This window comes from Eucyclogobius newberryi, unplaced genomic scaffold (assembly GCF_026437365.1).
Source record: "Eucyclogobius newberryi isolate DKJ021-1_F unplaced genomic scaffold, fEucNew1.0.hap1 SCAF_3, whole genome shotgun sequence".
Taxonomy (NCBI): Eukaryota; Metazoa; Chordata; class Actinopteri; order Gobiiformes; family Gobiidae; genus Eucyclogobius; species Eucyclogobius newberryi.
The window spans coordinates 22062793-22090535 of record NW_027315945.1 but is presented as its reverse complement, the minus strand read 5'-3'; the positions used below and the strand labels follow the sequence as shown (position 1 = coordinate 22090535).

General features: G+C 38.8%; 1 protein-coding gene across 6 annotated transcripts; it reads left to right on the top strand.

The window, feature by feature from the left end:
* The first annotated feature begins 177 nt into the window (after positions 1 to 177).
* On the top strand, positions 178 to 27403 carry trak1a (trafficking protein, kinesin binding 1a). Of its 6 annotated transcripts, none has more exons than XM_072461610.1 (17): positions 178 to 396; positions 4010 to 4249; positions 10389 to 10583; positions 18458 to 18534; positions 18941 to 19057; positions 19139 to 19239; positions 19475 to 19583; positions 19655 to 19733; positions 19826 to 19956; positions 20046 to 20120; positions 20502 to 20639; positions 20726 to 20802; positions 21052 to 21291; positions 21377 to 21705; positions 22804 to 23205; positions 23837 to 23939; positions 24467 to 27403. In XM_072461610.1, exons 2-17 carry the CDS (start codon positions 4069 to 4071, stop codon positions 25440 to 25442), a joined length of 3330 nt encoding a protein of 1109 aa, XP_072317711.1. In that variant the 5' UTR covers positions 178 to 396; positions 4010 to 4068; the 3' UTR covers positions 25443 to 27403. The 6 variants fall into 6 exon arrangements, with proteins under 6 accessions (XP_072317711.1, XP_072317710.1, XP_072317715.1 ...); XM_072461614.1 differs by lacking the exon at positions 178 to 396 and adding an exon at positions 24018 to 24108 and having other exon boundaries at positions 3973 to 4249; positions 24467 to 24573; XM_072461609.1 differs by lacking the exon at positions 178 to 396 and having other exon boundaries at positions 3972 to 4249.
* The last annotated feature ends 340 nt before the right edge of the window (positions 27404 to 27743 follow it).

Genomic DNA, 27743 nt, shown 5'->3' with positions numbered 1-27743 from the left:
TATTTGCCTATTACTTAATCACATTTACTTGTGTGACGAACATGATTTTCTCTTACACACAGAAGAGAAGAGGCTGCTAAATGACTTTATTTTGAAAAGGTCCGGATCAGCGTGGTGACGTGTGTGTAACTTGTCAGAGCAGCGTGGCTTTGTTTGACTGAAGCTCTTCACTCTAAACACAAGTGCTCAAATTCCATACGAACACATGCAAGTCTGCTCAAACTTACCACTGGTTTTCTGTGTTCAAAGTTAGAGTTTTGAGAGTTTATCGTCTACAGCTGCCCAGCAATGGCTCTGCACAGAGGTGAAGTTTGAGCCTTCTTTATCGATCCCCAAAAGAGAAAGCAGAATTAATCTCAAAGCTCTGCACCGGGGATTTGCACCATCTTCTTTAGGGTAAGTCTTTTTTGTCACCGATGCCTTGTAAACTAACCTTGTTATTATCATATTTGAAAGTGATCAAGAGTTTCATAAACACATTTAAGCACACTCAAAAGGTATAGGCAACGTGAGTGGCTATTGTGAATAAAACGGATATAATTAGAATAAATACATTAGATAATATGAAAAATAATACATTACTTTTTCACTTTTTAGTGTTGTATCCTTTGCTTTAGATATTCATATACTATAACTTTTTATTCGGAATTTGTGCTGAGGGTGGGTTAACCTGTGCAATTACTGTGAAATTCATGTGCAATCTATGTGCTGTCGTGACACATATTCATGTGCAATTACTGTCGGGATCACATGAAATGGTATTTATTTATTTATTTGTCTATGGGAGTTTTTATTTATTTATAGGAGCTCTTCTACTGAAAGTGTTTTTCAGACTTCCTATAAATGATCTGTTCTTCTGTATCTACCTCTGTATCTACCTGCGTTGCACCAATGAAATTTCCCCATGTGGGACAATAAAGGAATATCTTATCTTATCTTATCTTAATGTAAAGTGAGAAGCTAAAAGCTTTCCCAACTAAGCACATGATCTGATCTGACACTATTTCACTGTCTGGACTTCTTTCCTCTTTACACAGCCAGTGTTGAGAAATGTCCACAGAATCAAATGTGGATAGTTTCAGTCATACATTGAGTAACCAGTAGGAGATAACTCTTATCTTGTTTGTTTCTCTTTTGCACATAACTTACTGTAAAATTTCTACAACCTATGCTCACTTCAAAAAGCTTTAACTATTTACACAGATTTAACATGTTTAATCATTTCAAACATTAATGCCGTATCTATTCATTACTGGCACATGCATCTTTATGGAAAATAATGGACTTAGATGTTTAAAAAAAGTGGACTGCAAAGACGAAGAGTCAAATGTTGTTTTTATGCTTGCCCAGTTTCTGTTGTACATTTGCAGTACAGTAAGCAAGATTATGAATTTACGCTACTTTACCTTTGCCAATTTATATGAATTGATGGCCATAATATAGTTCAACAACAAAATTAACCTATGTTTTGACTTTTCTGTAAAATAATTGTAAGGATTTCAGAAAAGTAAACTTTTTTGATTCTCTCCAAGCTCAAGATATTCAGAAAAAAATACTTTTACTTATTGTTGGCAATAGGTTGATGTTAACAAGAATAAGTAACTTGTCTCTTTCCCTTTGAGTAAACACCGGAAGAAGATTGAATGTGACCTATACAGGAGATTGGATTATTGATTGTTTATCAATCATAGATAATGGAAAATCATCATGTTAATCTTATGCATTCTGATAACACTTGATTAAATTATGTTGCTACTATATTTTGATTATGAATGATGGTTGCCTTGTTGTCAGTCTTCTTAGAATCTTTCCGTTGCCCTTAATAACAGGGTCATTTTTAATGTAGTAGATTATTTTGTCTCATTAAACGTGTCCAAAGGCTGTACATAATGTGGGTTTATGGCTGCACAGTTTTATTGCCTAAAGGGAAAAACAAACATGGCAAAAGTCATATAAAGCAAAATTCCCTAAAGCAAGGACAAAGCATTGAGCTTCTAAAACCAGGACAATCATGTATTGTTAATCCATGTATTGACAGTTTGAGTAGTCTGCAGCAGATGGGCTAAAAGCTTTTAGGACACTTGGGCCCAATGGCTGAAAACACCTGCCAATTGTGTGTCTGCATATGGGGTTTATAGGGCACACAAAATAAAATCCCTACCTCACTATTTTAGTCGACATAACGGCTGCAATATTAGATTGCATGAATTTGTTTTGTTCTGATATTTCATTTAAGGTATTATCAACTTGCAACAGAACTGCTTGTCAGTTTATCCTCCCGTGGTTACCCTTTGTGGAAAAGAACTAGCAATGTTTGGGTGGAGCCGTTATTAGCTAATAAGCTGACTAAACAAATTGTTTTAGTGGAGTTTTTCCAACCTCATTAATATTATGTCTTGCTCTTCTACCATAGTGAACTACTGCTCTCAGTCTGTTATTATAAATGCACATTGATGTTTTGTTCTGGGCATGTCAATATTTGAAATTCACAATTCCTGTTTGATACGTTTATCGCAATTTGTAAATTTGTTTAAATTATACATTAATATACATTAATGTGGACATAACGCATCCCTAAATGCAGTGATAAAGATTTTCACACTTGCGTTATGAATTAATGATGTACTCTGTGGGAAAATGATAGGTTCACATGGTTTGGATGGTGTCCTTCCAAGCAAAGATGTATTTTTGACTGTTGCTGTTAGCGACAGTGTTTGGCCATTACAGATGTGGTGTCCTCCTCAACTATGGAAACTGTATGACGTAAATACTTCCCACAAAAAGGCTTTGCTTAGTCTGTCCAAGATTAGTTAAGCAAATATACCAAACAAAAGAAAAAGCCAACCACTGTGGGGGGACCAGCAAATCTCAAACGGAGTCTTCTTGATGGTTGTGCATGTGTGCAGAAGTTGTTATTAATAGAAGAAGTTCCTGTTCAGAGCTGGGCCGGAAGTCTGTGCTTTATTATGTATTTGTTATGCCATCATTTTTACACTTTTTAGTCGCTGGCTGTTTTAGTGTTATGATTATTGTGAGAATAAACACTGTAACACGATTGTGCAATTACCCACCATTATCGACTAGTACTGCCAGTAATGATTGTTTTGATATTCCATTAATCTAGCTATTAATCTTTCAATCAATTTATTAGTAGTTTTGATTGCACATTTAATTTAAGATTTGTACTTATTTTGACCAAGGCAAAGTGATGTTGCTTGAGTAGAGCTTGACCAAGTATACTTACAGACAGGTAGGTTATTCATCAAAATACAAGATTTTATATGTTTCCTGTGTCATTTTGAAGTACTTACTGCTTTGTCTGAGTCATAAAACCTCTCCTTTCCGCACATGGCATTTGTTGGCGTCTGCGTTTAGACCAGTTAACCAAATTAGTTAATTGTTTCATAAATTAACTTGTTTCAGCCCTTACCATGACCAAACAACAGTAAAATCCCTTGATTATTTTTCATTCCCAATGTCTAAAAGATGCCCATTCCATTCAAAGGTTTTGTCTTTAAGCGTTTTGTTTATAGGAGTTTTTCTATTAAGAGTGTTTTTTTTAAAGCTTCCTATAAGTAATCTGTTCTTTTACTTCTGTATCTACTTGTGTGCAACACCGAAATTTCCCCATTGTGTGGACAGATAACGGCTATCTTATCTTGTCCTCTAGTATGTGACAACTTTATTACCAGACCAGCCAGTCCCTCCCACATTCTGTTCAAATGCGGAAGGTTTTGTAAGGTAGTCTGTCAAAACGTGTTGGGAATGGCTGGTTAATTAAAATTAAATTAGCTGATGTGACAAGCAGCCAGAAAAAAAGCACTTTATTTCTTTATGATATTGTGACCTGAATAATGCTGGCGAACATTCCCACTGGTGTTATTTTTGTTGGTGTATTGGTAGGTCTTTGTCTGGTTGTCAAAGTAAATTATCTTTCTCCCTGTCTGTTTCAGGTGTGTGCCGTGACTGTCCTCTCTACTCTTGAGTGTGTGGAGACCTCTTGTTTTAGTCAAAATGCTGTTTGTGGTCCGGGATGTGTAACATCACGGTGCCAAGCTGGCCTCCTGGATGGTGCCTCCCCACACCTGCTCCTACACCGCGCTCCCTCCTCACCTAACACACCGCAAACGTCCTGGACAACAGCTGCCCAGCGCACTGGGACGAGAGGAGGAGTTTGTGAGTGAGGCGAGGCTGGAGGCCACGCTCCAGGACTGCTCCATTACACACAGAGATGCTGAGACCATCACTGGTAAATAGCTTAATAAATCAGGCGTTGTTGATTCCTAACACAGCCACATTAACAAATAGGAATATGCTTAGGGAATAATAGTTAATTATAATTCAAACTTTATACTTTTAAATGTTAACGATTGTAATTTGTAAACAACATGGACTATTGTAATAAAGAAAACACTCACAACATCCATCCATCCATTTTCTACCGCTTGTTCCCTTTCGGGGTCGCGGGTGACTGGAGCTATCCCAGTGACTTCGGGCCTTAGGCGGGGTACACCCTGGACAGTGGCCAACTTGCCGCAGACTCACAACATTCAATAGTCATTTGTTTGTTACAATTTCATGTAAAAAAAAGGGAGTGTCTGCAGTGCCATGTTATTTTTGTGCCGGCCGCGTGCCGTGGCTCCTGAAACTGCGCCGCTATTTGACCGCGCCGGGTTAAGGTTAGGGTTAAGGTTAGGGTTAAGGTTAGGGTTAAGGTTAGGGTTAAGGTTAGGGTTAAGGTTAGGGTTAAGGTTAGGGTTAAGGTTAGGGTTAAGGTTAGGGTTAGGGTTAGGGTTAAGGTTAAGGTTAGGGTTAGGGTTAAGGTTAGGGTTAGGGTTAAGGTTAGGGTTAGGGTTAAGGTTAGGGTTAAGGTTAAGGTTAGGGTTAAGGTTAGGGTAAGGGTTAAGGTTAAGGTTAGGGTTAGGGTTAGGGTTAAGGTTAGGGTTAAGGTTAGGGTTAAGGTTAGGATTAGGGTTAAGGTTAGGATTAGGGTTAAGGTTAGGGTTAAGGTTGGGGTTAAGGTTAGGGTTAAGGTTAGGGTTAAGGTTAGGGTTAAGGTTAAGGTTAGGGTTAAGGTTAGGGTTAAGGTTAGGGTTAAGGTTAGAGTTAAGGTTAGAGTTAAGGTTAGAGTTAACGTTAGAGTTAAGGTTAAGGTTAGGGTTAGGGTTAGCCATGAGGCTATAACGGGCTGTAAGGGAAATGCCGCGGTCCCTGAAACTGCGCGGCAATTTGACCGCGCCGCGGCTCTCCAGCCACGGCCTAAAAAAAATACTACTGCAATCCTAGTTGCAGTACTATTTTTATTTTTTTGACATACCATTGTCTAATTCTGACATAATACTGTATAACTGGAGCCTTGCTACACTTATTTAAACCTTCTCCTCTGGAAGCATAGTCATGGGGCTTGAACATTTGAAGAACATATGTTGACTCTTTGTATCATACTTTGTATCTTATGGTATGTTGACTTTTCAAGTCCCCTGGGCCCATATTGAAGGTGAATAAACTTCTCCTACTTATTCCTGGATAGCTGAGAACCTGCCCAAAAACTATCCATTCTAAATTGTTTGTGAGTGGAATTGGTTTTAGAAAACTCTATAGGGGGATGCTGTGAAGCTGTGAGAAAGGGTCCCTGTTAGTGACCCTTTAAAGTCCCTTCCTGTCAGCGATAGCTCCAGGGGACCTCTGCTCTGAAGCAGAAACAGCCTGTGAAAGTGAAGCTCCCAGTGGACTCTCTGTCACTGGCACTCATCCCACTCTGTCTGTCTGAGGGGATAAACTCTACAGTTCTGTCTCCACTGAACAGGCTTTAACACACTGTGGCGTCGATGTTGAAGATGAAGTCACAATACTTAACTTGCATCTCCTGAATTACAAATAACTTTCATGTCTGACTGTGATTTTAGTTAAAACTATTTGATCGCCAAAACGGATTGAGTTACTTTTATTCCTCTGTCCAATATTGACATCTTGTAGCTTCCCGTGCATCTGTGAGTTAAATTAAAGTTATTTCAATATTTTTCATTTGGATACTTTTTAGTATTAGTCTGTTGGTGTATATTTGCTGATTTATTGAACACTTACATCCTTATTGATGGTTTTACATGTTGTTGAGTTGGCTTTGAAACTGCCCACATGTAAGCCAGTCCAGCTCATATCTGCACTGATAAGTGTTTCTGTTATTTGTCACATAGTTAGACTACCGGTACCCTTACAAGGATACTCTAAAGAAAGGAAACACTTTTGTCAGCAAGGCAGTTCCTTTAATTCAAACAAAGTGCAGGAAAGGTTCCACCCAAACAAACGGCCTTCTCTCAGAAAAATGGACAGCAGCAGGGAGTGTCTGAATGGAGTGGATCTGGTAGTCTGTTAAATGTTACAACACTTATTGAATCATTGAACTGTGTACACATGCACTGCTGAAATACTGCCATCTGCTGGTTCTTTGTTCAAAAATGCATTTTTAAACCATATTTGTCCTAGTACCACCATGTCTATCCTGTCTGTTTCCTAACTTGTTCTAGCTTGTTCAAAGTTTTGCAGTGAACAGTGAGCGGTAGCCTTGTTGGCGGGTGTATCTGTGTATAATGGCATTACTCTGGAGGATGAATGAACACAAAGGGGTGAATTGAAAGCCCGTGGCCATCAGGAAGTTCCTAGCTGTTAGGCTAATTCTCTGTGGTTACCAGCAGTGGTGATGTAAAGGCCTGGCTATCACACTGCTGGGCTAGTTTAGTGAAAAGACAATGAATAATGGATGGAAATTTGGATGAGAATGTGATGAGTTGAATAAGCAAATGAAACAATTTAAAGAATCTAAAGAATGAAGTTTCTGTCCAGCTGAGCACATACAAATCTTGGTCTGGGTTTACTATGCACTGGTCATTATTGATGTTTGAGGAAAATGTAAAGCGTGCTTGTCCAACTGAAACCAATTTTGTTTGCCACCCGAGCTGACGTCTCTTCTGCCTCTACAGGACCCAGGATGTTTACATATCTTCCTCCCACTTTCTGCCCTGCTCACAGCACTTCAGCCTGCCCCACCTACATAATTGTATTCTTTGATGTATTAGGTTGCCTGTTGCTTTTTTTACATTTATGATTGTCTTACTAACAATGTTTTCATAATGACTTTTCACCTTCATGTTTCTTTCATGTGCTGTAGGGGAGGCTCTGCTCTCATGTAGTAGTAGATAAAAGATAAATAGTGTGGATGTCGTTTGAAGACCTGGTTGGACCCTGGTCATGAACTCTTCTCCATGTTCTTTCTCAGAAGCAGCCCCGGTGCTGCCAACACTGCTACCCGTTTATCTCTCTTGATACCAGTTTAGATATTACCATGCTTATAATTAATACAATTTACAACACAAAAAGTTTTCGGTAATGCCATGTGATATAGACCAAGATCATTCTAAAACTATTCAGGATACATACTATTATGTATAATTTGTATATAATGCAATCATAATCCTATGTATGTCTAATTTATGTTTCTTCAGTAATGATAACAGTCAAATGAAGATCTAATTTAATTTTAAATCATTAATCGCTATATATAGATTATTGTGATTATAGATATCTCAATTACCGGTAGTACCCATTTTAGTCTTAAGAGGTTAATCTCTGTTTTACCAACCCTTCAGCAGATGAAAAATAGTTTAAAATGTAACTACTGCACTGAATATTTTTATTTAAGAGTAGTTGTTATTTTTAGATAAAGAGGTATACGTTTTATAATAAATCTGTGGCTCAAGTTCAAACACAAGCTGTATAATCTTCAGTATTTGAATTTAAGCGTATTGGCTCTATAGATTAGCTAGATATCTATAGATACACTGTCCCTCTTAAATGTTGTTTATACAAGAACAAGTTGTTCGCCAGGCCCAGTGTGCGCTCCAGAGTCCTGCTGGTTTTGTTTCTAGTCGGAGGAATAGTGTAGAGAGAGGAGGGTTCAGGGGGCTGCGCACATGGGGCGGTCCGAGTGTGTACCGTCATTGGCATGTGAAGCATGATGAACCAGTTTGGCTCGGGTCTCCTCGCTGCTCTCTCCCTCCAGCCTTCTCTCTCTCTCTCTCTCTCTGTCCTTGGGAAGTTTTTTTTTTACAGCCCGTCTGTTCTTCCTGTTTTTGGACTTCTTAGGTTTATGTCTCTTGGACCAGTTGAAAATGTGACTGGGGTGAAGAAGCACTAGTGGTTTTGGGCACCATGAGTGAGTATACTGTACTGTACTTTGAGAAGTGAAGTGTTCGTTTGTCGCTTGAAACCGGCTTCTGGGCTAGCACGGCTAATGACAAGCTTTGTAAATAACAGTGGGTCTGGGCTTGGGTCATTCCTGTCACACTCAGTCACTTGTTTCTCTGCCTTTTGTTGTTAACAGATTATAGTGGATCTGCTAGTGGTCCTTGAGTCTTGCAATTAAGATCTATCAATTAATCTACTTTTGGTTGGATTGTACATTGGTTTCAGTTTTGAACACACTCATTAAGTCCTAAGCATTTTACATACTGTAGTTGTAATGGTATTTCTGCATTCACTTCTTAAAGTATTGGTTTTAGCACATTTTATACCTGTTGATACAGTGAATTATTCTATGTCTAAAGTTGTCTCCATGTGATTCGGCAGCGTGACACTCATACTGCAGGGGGGAGGTCTGTGTCCAGCCTATGGGATGGTTTACCCACGTCTCCATTGACCTCATTTTAACATTTGTCCATACATTTATGGGATTAAGTCCGATCTGGAATCTGTTTTAATGCAGCGTTATACTCAATTTAACCACAAACCTACTGTAATAGCAGAAAATTGTCCCGCACATGGCTTTAATATTTGCGACAGTATGTGTGTCTGCATATGTTCTTTATCGCTTACACTGACACTGTGACCAACTTGACTATTGTTACTTTGAACTTGAGCTTTCTTGTCACAGCGTCTCTGTCTGCTGCTAATCTTAGCATGTCCTGCCATTTGTCCTCTTCATGTTCTATAGTTCAAGTACACTTATTTGAGAGTGATATATGCCTAGTTTTTGTTTCACTGGCTGAATTAAATCGTCCATAACGACACATTTTCTGTACTAAAAAAGTTAAAACTTTCAATCACTACTTATTACTATTTAATGCATTTTTCCACTTGTGTGAAGCACTTTGAATTGCCTTCTATTTCTTCTGCTCTACACATAAATTTGCCTTGCCTTGCCTACTTGCCTATATCTTAAACATCCAAACTCTTAATGCTGGAAAGCTTTAAGAAAGCCACTACTCCTTTTATGGCTTCATGATTTCCTGTCTGGGCTGTATTTGGTCATGTAAAGATGCTGATGCCAAACATTTCTTTCCACTTCCACTGTTTGTTTTGGGTAGGTGCCTGAAGTGTCAACCACAAGTCGGTCCAAACTGTAATTTTCTTAGCACTATTTTAGCTTTATAGATGTACCTTATTTGTTGCTTTTCCCTCGGTTGTTGTGCATGTGTTTCTTTTCCAGCACAGTCAGTCATTCTGTCTGGATTAGCAACAGTGACAGAGAGCTTTGTTCACAGACATAGACATCCAGAGGGAGAGGCAGACGCCACACCAACAAGGCATTTCTGTCTTGTTCACTGCTATAGGCTGCATTTCTATTTGGTTAATTAATGGTGGGTGCTGTTGTCTATTGCTCGTCTCATTCATGACTCGGTCCCGGCTCCTCCATGTTAAAACAGAGGTATGATTTTGTATTTTCATCCTGAGTGGATGAAGCTCTTAATAGCAAACCGAAATAGACGTGTGAACAGTGGGCACGACAACTCTTTTGTGGTGTCTTTTGATTGTGTATCAGACATAGTTAACAAAAAAATAGTTCCATGGTGCATTTTTTATATGTATTTCTATATTTTCCCGGGCAGGGTATTGCCTAGAACCTCACGATACAATATGTATTCCGATACTCAGTTTGACACAGTATGTGTCCTGATACTTATATACATACACATATCCCTTAAAACGCTGTCAAAAGTTGACTTACTAGATTATGTTTTGATTATAATATCAGAATGCAATTGTCCTATGAATACCGGTAATTCCTTTTCAGCCCCAGTAGCCTCATATTTGTGAATTTACCTTTGAGATAATTCATAGTACATAATATAGAACACAGTGTATTTTTTATTCTTTATTTTGACTGCATTATCTTTAGAAGAGTTCAGTAGCAGCCTGCTTGTATGTTTTATCTTTATTTTGTGTAATGGACACTAGAGGGCGCCTTAGACCTAAAATAATAGTCTCTTTGTGATTCTGTTGTATTGTGTTACTGTCATCAGTTTATTGAATGACAAAATCATTATTTTTTATATTTTTTACTGCCTTATATTTGACTAATTGATATGACTAATAATCTTTCATTTGTTTTGCAGATGTGTGCAACAGTACTGACTTGCCGGAGCTTGAGATTATCAGTTTATTGGAGGAACAGTTGCCTGTGTACAAGTTGAGGGCCGACACCATCTTTGGCTACGACCAAGATGACTGGCTGCATACTCCACTGGTGGATCCCAGCTCTCCCCTCGACCTGACCACGGAACAGACAGAGGAGACTCTCAAATATTTCTGTAAGTACATACGTGCTTTTTTAATTTACTTGTTACTTATTACAATAGACAATATTCATGGCTGTTTTTTTTAAATCGAGCCATGGTACAATAAACTCTAGTTACAAATATGAGACTGAAAACTTGAAGAAACTAATCTAGACCAATATTAAACCAGGTTCAATCCTAAACTGATAGTCTGTTTAAATCTATTTAAAAACATAATCCCTAAATAAATAAAAAAAATATTGTATTTATTTAAGAATTGGATAACACATATTAATGAAATATGTAAAACAGATGATAGCCTAACAGGTTATAGCCTAATTATTATCTGTTGTCCAAAGGTTGACGTGACATTTAACATCATAGTGTTTTTGTCACAGTTTTGATCACAAACAATGAAGAGCAACACATTTAAAGATGATATCACAGACAACACTGAACTGGACACACACAACAAGGTCAGAACAGGGACAGTTCACTACAAACTTATTATATAAAGGAGGCAGCTCAGGTCAGTACAATAGATAACAATATCAAAATTCTCTCAAACTAGTTTTGCCAATAATTCATAGCGATAATAGTCAAACCTGTGCAAACCAATGAGAACTTTCCCCCGTTATTCATAGCTGTATCTATGTGGCAGCGTGAAAGTACTGTCCATCTCTTTGTGGCCACAGCTGCTGAGGTTGCCACAACAAATACATCTATGTATCCCACTAGTGCACTCTCTCTCTTCACTATTGTGCGCATCGAGTCTATTCTGGTGTTATCACATTAAACTGTTGGCCCTGGATCCTGCCGGCCTGCGATGGATCACTAAAACTTACAGTACACTGGCCACTGAGGTCGAGCCAGGCAGTAGTGTGTTTCCCACTATGAATAATTGAGTTTCTTTAGAGCACGTCTTTTCAGATGGTGACTCAGGATAAAACTGTTACTAAAAATAAATTCCTTTTAAAATAGTGACTACGCAAGACTGTAATTTAACCTCAGTCCCCCATATCAACACTGACTGTGACATTGGTCTGGCCTGGCCTGCCAAGGGCATAAACTAAAGTCATGCGATTAAATCACAAAACACTATCTACTGTATTTGAAAATGCATAGGCTAATAATACAACCAGTACTAGTTATGCATAATTGATTTAGCTTGATAAGAAGCATGTTAAATATTAATCCTCAATGTTTTTCTCAATACATATGATTTAAAAACTTGTGTGATATTGTTCACACTAGATTATTTATTCAGACTGCACAGCGAATCTCAGTGTGAACCAGTACAATGGATAATAGAGAGGTCAGCAGGTGTCTTCACTGTCACATGACTGTATGATGTCAGAGTCACATGACTGAATCTTCCCTTACAAGCCGTGTTCAAGCAGTCTTGTAGAGCAAACCTTATGGATATGTGGTACAAAACTGAAAACCAACCATATGATACATTTTACCCATAAACAAACTATACACATTTATTGTTATATTCCCTGAAAGTGTAAAAGAGCCAGTATATGATAGCAAGCCTCATAGAGTGTTATGCACTGTGGAAAAGACATACATCTAGAGGTGGGCAATATATATATATATAAGGTATGCAAAACTGGAATATCAAGTGTATCATTTGTAGTAAAAAATGTAAAAAGCTACAAAAATGGAAAAAGTATATTATTTATATATATTATTATTTGTCTGATAATTAAAGCTCAAGTGATATGTTTAAAGACATGTTTTAACACATTTCTGTTAGACTGACATAATATCTCCAAATGATTGCAAGATATACATTTTTGTCAATATCGCCTGGTTACTTTGTATAGCACCAAATACCATATTAGTCATCACACTCTTTGAATGTTGAAGTCAAAACTAAATGGATAAATTTATGTGAAGAAAGAGTGATGCAACAGCGTTACACAAGTCCTATTGTAAAACATGTTGGCCTTTGCCCTTTTGAGTCTCTCTTTTAGCATCCTTTTGCTGGCTTTAGTTTTATTTTCAAATTATATTTCAATTGACATCTCGTGTGATGCTTTTTGCTATCATTTTCCTTTGTCCTGTTTGTCATTGACTTCCTACTTTGTCACTATTGGGCCATTTTTTTCTCAGCCAAAATAGGACTGTCCCATGTTTGTTTGTTTTTTCCTTTTTTAACAATTTTTTCATTCATTTGGCGTTGGCCACATCACTTCTGCCAACGTTACACAGCCAACACATCGTTTTCCAGCTTTTAGGCTTCCGCAGGCCTTGAGCTAGTTACTATAGCAACCACAGAGAAGGACTATGTAAGAGGAGGGAGAGCGATGCAGGCAGGGAAGTAGTGGGTGGGGGCAAGATGCTGATGAGAGGGATGCTTGAAGAATCCTATTGGTTGTTTGAGTCTTTTAGCCCCACCCAGTCCAATGTGTCACGAGTCTCATCATTTCTGCTGCAAAACCCGTGACTGCTGCTACTGCTGCTCGATACACGCTGCTCTCTTTAGATCACCTCTGTGTTTTTTGTAGCTTGGCGAGAGATGTGGCAGCCCATGTGCAGAGCTAGGACTGCCCCTATATGAGGATGTTACAGAATCGGAAGACATATTTTTTTACGTTGGAGCTGAGAAGATGCGATACGGACAGAGGACAAACAAGGAGGATGGAGTAACAACAATGTAAACATGAGTAACAGAGGGAGATTTGTATTTTTGATGAATTCAGCAGATCATTTTGGTGACTGGGACGATTGGAAGATGGATGCCCTGAAAATCCAAGCATTTTAAAGGAAACTGAACATTTTATGAAGCATAGCAGACACAAAAATGGATAAGTTGGCAGATCAACGACAATGTTTCGTTCTCTATCTGATGACCCCAACAATATGAAGACCGTTTGCTGCTAATGAGTGTGGGGCAGAAAGGACATAAGATGACACTGGACCTTCACCAACAGTTACTGCGGGACAGCTGGTCGCTTGGCACGATGGGATATGGGAACTAACCAATGCTACTACATGCAGTGACAGCTTGTTGTTTCCGAGCATACCAGGACTTTGGATTTTAGAGGATATGTTGTTGAAGTCGAGTATGCCGAGAATAAGTTGCACTCTAGACATCTGTTTACCAAAGCAGTGAGGATGAAGAGGAGAGGCCAGGCCAAGGGGCAGAAGTTTGTTAAAGCTGACTACTACGAGCTGGACTGGTATTATGAGGAGTGTGCAGATGGTAAGTCCTTTTAAGGATAAAGTAGGCCTACTATGAGTCCAGATATTGTCAGTACTAGCTTTGGAAAAGTTGAATAATGTTGTTTATACTTTTTTCATGGTTCCACAAACAACCCCAACTAATCTGCTCACATTTCTGATTCATTTGAGTGACTTAAGTTCAGTCCATATCTTATCTTCTCATTATAAATCCCATGCAGTGTGTTTCAGTGACTAAGCAGTGGTTTCACAAGCAGACAGCAGCTGCTCTTTGTGGGAGTTGTAACAAGTGCAATTCCTCGTGGTAAGTCATTGGAAGTTTCTAAAATGAGGAGAAGTGGTGAAGGTGCCAGAGCCGGAGGCTGGACACTAAAGCCCTGCTGTTGCATTTGATGATCGGTCAAATGTTGCTGGTTGTTTGTTTGCTACTTGACTACTGCAGCTGTTTACCATGGTCATCAGGGAAGCCAAAGCCCACCAGGGAAGTTGTTGGGAGACGCAGGTGTGAAAAACAAGAAGTGTCGGAGGATTTGATTACTATAGGTTGTGCTAATAGGTCATTACATTAGGATGGGGGATACAAACCATAAACATATGATGCAGTGATTATGTAATGTACTGTTGAAAACATGCAGTGTTCATTTAATGTAGTTTCCCTATGCCATTAAGGTAATAATTGCAGTATTGGTGTTGTGGTAAACAATGATTTATTATTTGGGGGGGAAATTACCTTTTACAATTCCAAAAGCTATTTAAACCTTTGTGTGTATCTCATTCTTTTATCGTATTGGATCTAGGAACCGGTAACCGCTAAAATGACGTACTCCAGTCAGTGAGAATGAGGTCTAATGAGAATGATATTAAGCATGTGTGTAAGGGATGCTCTCAAATGTTACATAATCTGCCAGACAGCTCTGCGCTCTTGAAATCTGTACTTACCATTTTCATCTTCTGCAGTGTTGTTCAACCCTCTGCATTGTTTATTGTGTCCAGCCATGGCAGTACTAATGGGATTTTAGATCATGTAATATTTTACATTATTTTCAGAGTAGTAACATTCTTTTTTGCTCATAAAATGTCTGATGGTGCCCAGAAATAGAACAGCTGGTTGTGTTAGTTTGAGGTGAGAAAGGGAATGAGGAAGTAGGTTGGTGTATATTTAGATCAATGATTTGCCTCCTGCTCATACTCACCATTGGATTGTTGATAGTCGCTTGTCAAATAGTTCTCGGCTACTTTGGCCTTTACGAGTAAAAGTCAGTTAAACTTGCCAATAAAAGTCCCTTTCCCTAACACTGCAAAGTCAGAATGCTTGATTGATTCTATCTATCTGATTTTTCATGTATTTTTTATTGAAAACTACATATTTATGTATTGTTTGAATTGTTTTTATTTTTCTGCCTTCTGTATATATTTTCACAAGACTGTTAAACTGGTATAACTGTCTATTCATTATATAATTTCCTATTAATAGTAGTTAAGTAATGTGTAGTTTGGTTGAATGGATTCGTGAAAAGAAGTTGAGCTGCAATCGTGACTAGAAAACAAATTTTAAACCATGTGAGAAAAGGAGGAGCCTGTCTCAAACTCTTTTGTGGCTTGCTCTGTTGTATGTATGGGGCCTTTGAACAAACCTGTTCACGCATAAAGCTGTGTCTAATTTGCCAGCCCTTTCTAGACCAATTATTGTAATTACAAGACTGGAATGGCACGTACTGAGCAGAAAAATTGGGATGATTCATGTGTTGATGGTAACTGTGTAGCAAACTTTAAAGGGTTTTTTGGCTCTGTTAGTTATAGTGCCTGCATTTTAATTGTGCAAATGTTTGGTGAGAAATGCTGTAAAATCTTATCCAGATTGGGCGCTCCGGTCTGACTCTAATCTATATAAAGTAGAGGTGAAAACTACACCTTCCCTTGCCCCACCCAACACACTGAGGCTGGCCTTTCGCTTTACCTGGCTTAGAGGCGAGAGTTTGACCAGACTGTACCATGACGCTTAAAGAAAGGGGAGTTGTATGTGAAGTAATGTCGTCGCCTCTGTCCTTTGCTTTGTTGTGCGATGCAGTGCATTACTTAAACCAGTACAATTAAATCAGCATTTGATTTGGCACTCTATTTTAACAAGACTTAATTTGGTTAAAAAAAAGAAAGAAAGAAAGTTGTATACCTTGTGGTGTTTTACGTGTTTATTTTATTGGTAAACGGTGCAAACTATTCCAACACATGTGAACTGTAAGTGACCTAGATGAATATTACAGATTAATTTTAATCCTCTCTTATTTTACATTGACCCCGTTTGAGAGCTGTAGTAGCTGTCTTGTCATTGGCCATACGTGTTCACCCCTCGGTTTGAAAGGAAGTAAAGTAACCCTCTTTCAACCAACCAGAATGAGGGGGAGGAGTCAACTTGTCATCTTATTGACATGCCACAAGAGATGAATGATACAATGGCCAGACTAGACTTTAAGTCAGCCGTCTCTCTTTTAAAATGGATTACTGCTGGGGACGTTTTGTAAACATTGGATCCTCCTGCGATTCTTATTGGATTCACTTCACACCTTATACCTCCAGGTTAGATAGTGACTGAAAATACTCCCTTGGATACAGACATTGCAGGCTGGAGCCATGGCGTTGCACCTGCTGGCTTTGCATATTTGCATTTGGTCTTAACAATAGTGTGATATGGCATTGCTCAAAACCGAGGTCTATGAGCGTAAAAACCAGTCAGAGGAGTATGACGAGAGTATTGGTGTTCCCGTTTGTGAAAGCACCAAACTAGAGGATGAAGATGAAGACCCAGAGGAATATTTATGTGGGACAAGTGTTGAAGGTTCAGAGCAGGATCAGGAGACAGAAGACGAGGAGCGACAGCTTGTGTTGGAAGGTCTGTCTCGTATATTTTTGCTTATGTTAAGGTGGCAATGGCATCCACTCAACTTTGTCTTCAATAATAGTAAAGTAAAGTTAGAGGTGGAAAAATCATACTTGTTTTCACTGAAAATACAAGTTTTGTTATGTAATCAAAGGAGAAAAAGAATATTTTTTAGCCAATAAACAATGAAGATACCCTAAAAGTAGTTTATTTCCATGTGTATATCTCTTAACTATTTTTACAAAAATAAAATGTTTCCACTTCAATTGTGTGTTTGTGGTTGTCATCCCCTGTTTTTTTGTCTTGGTTTGCGTTTGTTGTTATTAACCTTTGACAGGCTGTTGCCCAGTAGCAATGACTGTATACCAAAATTTTTGCTTACCCTGACAACTTTCCACCACGATAAGAGTATTCTCCAGTTTATGACCACAACATCAACATAATAAAAACTGTTGTCTATTTGACCTTAAATGTGCAAAGAGGAACTCTGGGAGCATATATAAGACTACATTAGGTCTCTTCTTTCCTTCGCTCCCGGTCACGGAAAAGGGACACAAGGGGAGAGTGATCGAGTTTGTCTTGAATTACTCACTCTGTCTCTCTCTGTGTAGAAACGATCTGGAAAAACATCCAGATCACCTGTCACCAATATTGGGTTACAGCCTTCACCTATGCAGTGCAATGTTAAACATTTTCCCATCAAGAATAAGGAAAACTGGTTTGAAACACTAACGACACAAATTAAATGTTTGTATTGGTTACAATAGAAATAACAATAGAGTATGAATCATTTGTTCAATTACATTAGAAATGGTAATGTTCCTCAATTAGCAGTACAATAAAACACTCATGTTTTCTTACATTTCAATATATTTTTTTTTTACTTCAATAATGGATATAATGTAGAGTGGTTGTTTTATCATATTTGTTGTTGCCATGGAGTTAACTGCACACTTTGTTTACCAGGAAGTAATGATAGGTATATGGGGTTCTTATCAAACACCCCTTTGTAGGGTTGATAACTTTACTTGAGAAATATTTACATGTATAGATTATTTGCATTTTTTCCATTGATCACCAAAACAGTTTCTTTGGTAACTATTGTGTACCTTGACGACTATCCTCAAGGGAGCCAAACCCAAATCCGTATATACTGTATGGGTCTCACTGGAAAATCTTTCTATGAACCTAATAATTTGCCCATACTGGGGTAAATGTACTGCTTGCATTGGCTGAAAGTGATTTCCATCTGATAAAACAAGCTTAAATATACTATCACAAAAGTTGATAACTAATCTGAAGGGTATCCAGAAAATATCATTGCAAAACAAGTGAAATTATCTGCCAGTGCAGTATGTGATCAAGAATTCTTGAAATACGCTTATAAACTTTTTGTGTTCATTTAGTTGAATTGGTCTAGATTTAGGTGAATAAATCTTTGCAGTGCACTTTTTATTTCCAGCCTAATTAGTCAGTGTTGGACTAGACTTTGTGTAACTTTAGGTGTGGCGCCTGAGTGACCACCTTGACTGATAACACGAGCATTTGATTTCTAAGGAGCTGGGTGGAGGTGCTTAGATATTTGTTTGAGACTGAACACAATATTGCATCTGGGTATGTGCAGTGTGATTTTTGGTGTAAGTGTTGAAGAAAGTATGGCCATAAGTGCAAAAAGTAATCCTATAGTAGATGATATGTGATGAAATAACCCACGGCCTCTGTAGATTTACACACAATCGTAACACACAATCTTAACAGAATACTACGTCTTGGGAGGAACTCCATATAATAAAGAACTTAAAACCTATTATATCATAATTTCATTTTTATTTATTTGCAGTGCTGTGTGCAGACAGAGTGGGCCAGATGACGAAGACCTACAATGACATTGACGCTGTCACTCGACTTCTGGAGGAGGTAAAAGCCAGTGTAAACATAATCCTGTAGCCTTGTAGCTAACTAAAACTGCTGCGTTACTGAACAACTGGCAATTGTCTAAGGAGACTTGGGTTTGAACTACCAAACTTAAATGTTTTTAATGGGGAACACGTTTACAACAGACGGCTGTACTTTGGTCAGATGTAGTTATGTGACACGGCAAAATGTTATGTGGCAAAATGATTGCAGCATTTTGAACTAAAAAAAAATATCTACTGAATATATTCAACTCTAATCCAACCTCATTACAAAGTCGCACTTCAGAATATACAGTTTTTTCTTACCTTTCAGACACTTAACTTATGTGAAATAAAACAATTGATGTTGATAATAAAACTATCTTGACTTTGAGTTGTTGTGTTATTAAGAAATTGCTTCATTGCAGAAAGAGCGTGACTTGGAACTTGCCGCTCGCATCGGGCAGTCACTGCTGAAGAAAAACAAAGGCTTGAGTGAGAGGAATGAGCTTCTGGAAGAGCAAGTGGAGCACATTCGAGAGGAAGTATGAACTAAACCATCTACTTGGGCTTTATTATTTATAGTCTTTGTTTAGTTGATTTATTTTCCTCTTTTTTTCCTCCAGGTGTCTCAATTGCGTCATGACTTGTCCATGAAAGATGAACTGCTGCAGTTTTACACCAGTGCAGCTGAGGAGAGCGAAGGAGAGTCCACCACCTCCACACCGTAAGGCCCCCTACAGCACAGTTATGCAACCATAATGCAAAAACATTTCATTAGCTACAAAGGCTAACTTCCTGGCTATAAGCTCTGTAGGGCACTGGTTCACGCAGAAGTCATTTTTTTTACAATGTTCCTTAAGCCTTTTAATAAAAACAATTATAGTTCAATTAGTGAACCAGGCAGCACACACATCGAATTACTACCATTTACCTCAGTAAGCCGAGTTTTTGTTTGACAGTGTCCGAGCCCCTGAAACTAGTGTCTCCCCTCCAACATTTTTCCCCTTGGATTCACTGCAAAAGAAACTCAAAGATCTGGAGGAAGAAAACAAATCATTGCGATCGGAGGTACAATAAATGTAATTATTTAATGTTATTAAATGTAGAAATGTAATTATTACTGATGTTTTAATATTTAGGCGAATCATTTGGAAACAGAAACAATTTCCTATGAAGAGAAAGAGCAGCAGTTGGTTAATGACTGTGTTAAGGAACTACGTGAGTATCTACACACAATGCAGACTATTAGCATGTTATTACTACAGCTAACATGCTCTTGATTTCAAAACTAACTTTTTTCCTTCAATCAGGTGATGCAAACCGGCAGATTGGGTCAATCGCTGAAGAACTGGCCAAAAAGACAGAAGATGCCACCAGGCAGCAGGAGGAAATCACTCACCTCCTTTCACAGATTGTGGATCTGCAGAAAAAAGCCAAAGGGGTAAAGACCAATGACAATCATGGAGGATATAATAATCACGTTTTATGGTGCACAATATCACCTGTGTCTTCATTTTATTTATTTTCCAGTACGCTGTGGAGAACGAAGAGCTGACTCAGCACTTGGGAGCGGCCAAAGACGCCCAACGTCAACTCACTGCAGAGGTAGCTATTCATTGTTCATTGTTTTGTATTCATTGTGCAATGTTTTGTTGTTTGTGTTGCATTGAATCACCAGGACAAGTTCCTATGTTTGTGAATTTGTTCATTGACAATGGCAATAAACCTTATTCTGATTCTGATTCTGATTCTGAGGTAAAGCAAGAAGTAGAGCTGCATTGTCAAAATAACATTATTTATTCTTAGAAATTTTAATGTTTGTATGATTGTTTTATTTCAAAACCTCTGATGATTCAAATATAAATGTGTATCTTTCTCTTTTTTTGCAAATAAAACATTAGTATTTATCAAACAAAATAACTACCAATTATTTAAATAATGTTTCCAAGATATTTTACATGTATTTTTGCAACACTTCTTGCTCAGCTGCAAGAGTTACAGGACAAGTACGCCGAGTGTATGGAGATGCTGCATGAGGCTCAAGAGGAACTCAAAAACTTCAGAAATAAAACATTACCACTGAGCACACCCAGACGCTTTCACTCCCTCGGACTCTTTCCTTTAGTGAGTAAATGGGAAAGATGTTTACTTTTTTGGTATTCACTACCGAAATCTGGTTGCTATTATCTTTCTCTTTCACTTTGGTGCAGGATTCTTTAGCAGCAGAAATAGAAGGCACCATGAGGAAAGGGCTTCAGAACGATGACCCGGATGTAGAAGAACAAAGGTATTTTTAACTGCAATGTTGTTTTTATTACTTATTACATAATACCAAATGAAAATGTTGCACCGTTGTCAAAACAATTGACGATTAAAAACTAAATATGATATCTTTTGATTGGTGAAACATGATCAAAAGGCGCCTAAAAACAGAAAGTGAATGAATAGTAAAAACCTATGCATGTCACAAACAAAAACATCTTAGTCCACTCTCTAGTATACAGAAAATAAAATGAATGAACTTCTCTTTCATCAGACTGCAGCCAAAGCGAGTCTTTCAGACAGTGAAGAACATGAATTTAATGCGTCAGCAGCGGTCTTCATTGGCCCCGTCCCCCCTCAATATCCCTGGCTCCAACCAGACATCCAGCTTCAACTCTGGGCGCTCCAGCAGAGAAGGCACCCCTTGCTGTAACTCTGTTTTAGGCAGTGACACAGGAAGTGGCATTATCCTGGACAACAGGACCGGCAGTTTTCTGGAGGCCTCAGACAATGGGTAGGACGCTTTTAGATAATGTATTTAGTGTGATGAACTGTATACATTGTGATTATACCATCTATTATCTTGTGTTCTCTTCTAGATCAGAGGACTCAAACAAGCGTCCACCAGGGACCCCAGGCACCCCAGGGAGCAAGGACCTTGAAGCAGCTCTGCGCCGTTTGTCGCTCCGGCGCGATAACTACCTCTCAGAAAAACGTTTCTTTGAGGATGAGAGGGAGAGGAAAATGGCTTATTTAGCCAAAGATGATGAGAAGGTTGATGGAGAAGGTAGTGGAGGTCCCGGGACCCCCACAGAGAGTCTGTTCTCACTCTGCACACATCCGTCCATTGGGAGCGTCTGGTCGGGATACTCATTCACAGCACGATCTTACCTTCCTGAGAAGCTGCAGATTGTAAAGCCACTAGAAGGTGATTATATAGCACAAAGCAATGAGGTGTTAATTGTGGAGAAGGATAATCGAGATCCCAATTTTAGAGGCAAACAGAATCAAAACATGAGCATTCACCAGTCTCTCCGTGATTTAGAAAATCAGAATTTTCCAAAATACCAACAACATTGTTACCTAATTCACAACTGTAGTGACTCCAACATCTCAGTGCAAGCCTCTCTGTTTCCTAGCCCTATAAAGAGGGCCTCTAGTCTTTTAGAGATTGGCCACTCCCTGAAGTCACAGCCGCAGCTCAGAGCTCCTCTTGCTTTAGTCACTGGGCTCCTACAAATGTTAGAGCCACCAGAGGGCGCTCTCAGCCCCCAGTATTCGTTCTACTTTAGAAACGCACAACCGCGCTGCTGGTTTGAATTATGACCCTAAAGTGCCGTGGAGTCCTAGGGTTTTGACTATATTGAACAAATGCCTCTACACAAGTGACATATTTTTAGCACTTTATTTTACACTAATATGTTGTTACACTGAGATGTTTACCAGATTATACCCAATTTCATGGTCATATAAATGTATTTTATGGCACCCTCTTGTGTTAAATGTTTACACTATCAGTATTTGGTGTTGTGTGTGTGTGTGGTTTTCATTTATCAATTAATTTCTCGCAAAAAATCACATTTTATTTTCCTTTTTGTTTTTTCTTAAAGTTTTTCTGTTCAATTCTTTCTCTTTGATGTAAATAAAAATCATACTAATTTCTGCTCTTCTCTTTTTCTTTGTTTTTCCCTTTCTTCCTATCTTTTAGCACATTTTCTAAAACACCCATATACATACATTCAGCATTTCTTTAAACTAAGCAAAAATTATAAAGTCCCATGGATATTTGTATATTTGGTGTTGATAATATGTTTTGCCTGATTGGCACTTTTTTAACCATTTGTATTTAACTGCAAGATCCTTACCTAGTGTTTAATTTCTACTAATTACTATATAATTAATAAAACATGCCCCTCCACTATAGCAGCTATCAGCTAAGAAAGCAAAAACAGTCGTTGTATGTCTCTTTATATTTGACTGCTGTGTTTGCTCTTCTTTCCAAATGACATGTCTTGTTTCCCTTTAGGCTCTGCTACCCTCCATGCCTGGCAGCAGCTGGCCCAGCCTCACCTGGGTGGCCTGTTGGACCATCGTCCCGGAGTGGTTACGAAGGGCTTCCGCACTTTAGATCACGAGCCTGAGCAGGACAGCTGGCAGCTGGACCAGCCTGAGGAGGATGAAGTTTATTGTGACTCTTTTAACTTGTCCGGAGATGGTTCTGTCGTGGATCTGACACATACAACCTCCTCATCCTCTGCTTACTGCAACCAAAATGGCACCATTAAAGACCATTTAGAAACAATACAAGATGGACATGCTGTGCACAAGCCCCCCCCCTCCAGCCCTTTGTCTTCCTCTGACATGAATGGACACTTGGACCTGATGGAGCTTCAGGCCCTACAGCCCGGTGAAGTGGGCCGCCTGTCTGGTGAGGGAACCCCTTAGCTGGGCTCAAACACTGCACCACCCCTGCCCTCAGTGTAGCCCTGCAGCATGGGGATAAATGTGCGGGAGGGAGTGTATGGGAAAAGCTTTATGGACATCCCACCCCCCCTAACTGTGACGTCCTGTTATGATCCCATCCCAGCCGCATCCTGTGCAGTCATCGCATCCATCGAAACTGAGTACTTTAATGTTTTTAATTTCCTGTCATTTCCCAGCTTTCTTTCTCATTTTCCAACTTGCTTCATTCAAACCAATCATTTACCACCCTACACATATTGTAAATCTGGTTTAGGTACAGTAATGGCACACATAAGTGCACAGTGAAATGTCAGTGCTGAAGTTCACCAGTGTCAGATTTGGTTAGTGCAGCTGTTCCACATGTCGACCACATTCAGACTGGCTCGGGTTGTAGCTGACCCACTTGCTCTACTCTGAGTTCACCTTTACAAACATAAACTGTTCTTATCACAAATATGGATGTGTTTCTGCTCTGGGACTGTCCTGTCTCCTTTCCCGTAAATATAGTGTACTGTATCTGTCTGTATGTAGTGTTGTCGTTAAATAATCAGTTTCAAACAGTTTGTCCTCATGTTCTCTCCTTTTCTTCCCCCCAGCTAATTTTCCAGGAAAATGTATGTCCCAAACAAGCTCCACGTACACCTTCACCACCTGCAGGATCATGCACCCCTCTGACCAGCTGACCTCGGTGTCACCCAGGTAAAATACTCTTTCAAGTGAATTAACATGTCCTATATTGTTATATGATATGCTCTTTTAAACCCGTGCCCTGATTAGCCCCAGTAGGTCCAGTGAGGATGAGGAAGAAGTTGAGTTGTTTCATATGACAGATGTAGAGCAGTGAGAGCACCCATTGTGGTGCAAGTGGGTGAGGAAATGCATGACAGTGTGGTTTTGTCACTGGGTGTAAAAAATATTCATACTCATTTAAATTACCATAGTGTTTATTCTGAATTACTGATCATGTTTTCTGGAACTAACTTGTCATTGGCCGTGTCCCAATGGAATTATTTAATCCAAACTAAAAATTTAAATTCTATAATGGGATCGAATGGAAAAAACTTTTTTTTTTTTTTTAAATCTTGTTTGTTTGTTTGTTTTTAACTTTTTCAAAAGTGTGTCTTACTAATGGACACTAAAATAGCATGTATATGCATATTAGTACACAATGACGTATGTTTTATTAAAACTAGTAACACTTTCCCCGCCTTTTCTGTTTCGTCTAGCTCGTCCTTAGGGTCCTATCAGAGCAGTGCCTGTCTTGGGACGCCGACACACACTGTTCCTTTCTCTACCACACTCACACCGTCTTACACCCCCAGCTTCACCCCACGACGTCTATCTCTGTCCCTGCCTTTGGCGGAATCCTCTACAAACCAGCGAGACTCAACCAGGACCACCAGCACCTCTTTCGGGCTGGTACGCCTCCTACAGGAGCAGAGGATCTCTGCATCTGTGTATGACCCTCACAGGGGTCATGGGGGCATGGATTCCAGTACAGCATCCACCCCCCTGGCAGACAGGACGGCCTTAAAACTTGAAGACGGACAACCTGTGAATCGTCCCAGCAGTTTGCTTCTGATGCCATCAAACTCTCCTCATTCTTACTCAACATCTACAACTTTGCCCGACACTAGACCTCTATTTCAGTTCAGTCCATGCCAGGAAGAACCACCATACTGCGACATCTTCCTCGCCTCAAAACCAGCTCGCACCATTTTAAGGGAAATCCTGGGAGAGTCCGAGAGAGAATGGGCAGCGCAGGAAGATGACGACGGCCAAATGGAGACTTCAAACTTGAGACTCGTTGACAAGTTGAAGCGATTTCGCACCCTCTCTCCTGTATCTGCTTCATCTGGAAGTGCCGCTTTGCTGGCACCGTTTAGTTCAACCAACTTAGCAAACGGTGCACTGGGTGGTGGTTTGACTGGGTACAATGCTGGCCTGAGAAGGAACCGGAGCTATCCAGCTTTGGTTGGCGCTAGTATGGCAATGAAAGACCCGGGAGGTACAGATATATTCATACCGCAAACTACTGCATCTATTGAATTACAAGATGCGAGCAAAAGTCACACAAATCCAACTTTGTTCTCCACACAATCAAGAGAACATGTCCAAATAGAACAGGCAACACGCAGAAAAACTAGACCAAATCTCATACTCCAAGATTCAGTAGACAGTGAAGATGAATTTGGGGCATAACGTCTTCTCTGACTAACTTGCACAGGAAACCAAATGAAAAAAAGTGCTTTCAAGTCAATTATTATGCACAGCTATAATTGATTTTGGGCTAACCCGCTTCGTTGCTTTGACAAAACTGAACTCTGTTACACTGTGGTAATTTTTTATTCTGCTTGACTAGGCAGAGTATGTTGCCTTTTTTTTGTCTATTTCCTATATGGCTGGTATATTCATGTACTACGCGATATAAGGCCCAATCCAGATAGGTCCACTTCCCCTTCAATGCATTTTATTATCTTCAAGTCATATTTAAACATCATTCTTCTAAAATATAAACAATGTGTTTCTTTTATTTATTACCAAAAACATTTCTGCACTGTTGTAAATGATGGTAAAAATGCATATGGACTCAGTATTTAATGGAATGATTTCTTGCATTTGCTTGTTTTTGTACTGGCATGAATGTGTTACATGTTTGTTTTGTTTTTTTTGGCTCTATGTGCATTTTTAGGCGGAGGGTTCAAAACGTTCTGCTTGGACTGTTATACACAATGTAATCTCAAACTAATGTCCATGGAAACAAGCAAATCACCCCACCAAACCAAGTGTTTTGTTGGCAGTATAAACGCTTATAAATGATAAGTTAATGACATACTGTGCAACATACTAGGCAAAATAATGCAATTTTTGTCAGACAAAAATTTGACGGACCCTCCATCAAAAAAGTTATACATCTTTAAGCTAAAAAGGGAATTTTTGTTTTGACCTGCAGTGGCAATAACACCAGGACTATGTTGTGCTGGATTGGGCCTTTGATATGCTTTGTGAATGTTCATAATGTGCCTAAATCATCTTGAATCAGATCTGACGACAGGTTTATTTCAGTACTTCTTTTAAAGAGCCTCCTGTGGAAATGTGTAGTAAATCTGAATGAATTTTGTAGTTGACCGACGCATATGTATAAACTGCTGCTTCCCTGTCAGATCAAGGCATTAGGACGTTACCTGTCCAAGCACTTTGACTACGGACGCAGTGGGCGATAATGATCCGTTTCTCGTGTAGTAGTCGTTTGTTTGTTTGTTTTAGGTTAGTAGGAAAAGAGCCAGAGCGATTATTTTCCAGCAAAAAATGTAACCGCTCAAATTAATACAGTGGCAGAAAAGTTAATTCTGTAGGGAAGCTCATGGATAAATTGATAATTAGATATTCCAAGCATATAATATATAAAGCAAGTCCTGAAATTATCCTCTCAATTTCAGATTCTGTCAGGATTTAATTACCGGTAATCTAACATAGAAACTGCAATGAGTGCACTGCATCTACAAGCTTTTTATCTAATTTATGTGTGTGGAAATGCTTAAAGGGAGATTTCTAGTAAACCAGACAAGATTTTCTGTCTGTATATACTTGAAGCTGGTGGAACTGCTGAAATCCGTATTGGTTAAGGGAGAAACATTTCTGAATGAGATTATTCTATATTTGATCAATGAGTTCAGGAAATTTAAAATTAGTGAGAAGAATGATGTTTGAAAATTGTTTGAATGGTCAACATGTATTTTTAAGCTTTTTTTTTTTTTTGTCTAATATGAACATTTCTGTGGCACTTGAAGAGCTGACATTTCCATAATTCACTATGTATTTGGTTTGCCGTGGTCCTGCCCATGCACTGTTAAACATACAGTATTTATATGTTAAGTGCCAAGTTTGTGGCGGGGAACAGCCGAGTGTCCTTGTTCTTTGTTTGTCACTTGAATCATTTGAATGTAAGTTATTGAAAACATTCATTCTTTGGGCCATATATTTTTGTATATATGTTCATTTGCATTGCAAATGTACGCAGCATTCAGAGAAGTACAGCTACCTTTTGTTAAGAAAAGTATAAAACAAAAATACAGAAATTATAAGAGGGAAATATACTATTTTGTGCAGGAACTGAACAGATTGTACTGTCCATCTAAAAATATAAAAAATATAAACAACAACCTTTGTCTTTGAGTTTGAGTTGTATAATTTTGTGAGCTCCTGCCATCTTGACTGAGATTGTATAGCTTTTCCTGGAATCTTCCACAGTATGGCAGCATGGATGCCCGTCCACCAGAGACTTTAGATACTTATAGTTAAAATTAAAATAATACAAGTTGCACTTTTACTATTGCCAAACACTGCAGATGCTGCAATTTGACCTTCTCCCAGACTTGGAAAATATTCAGATAGATTTAATTTTTGGGGTTCTGGAAATATTTTAGGGGTGTACGATATTGTCTAGTGTCTCCATTAGAGGGACACTAATGTGGCAAAGACAAAAATTAAAGAGGGAGTATA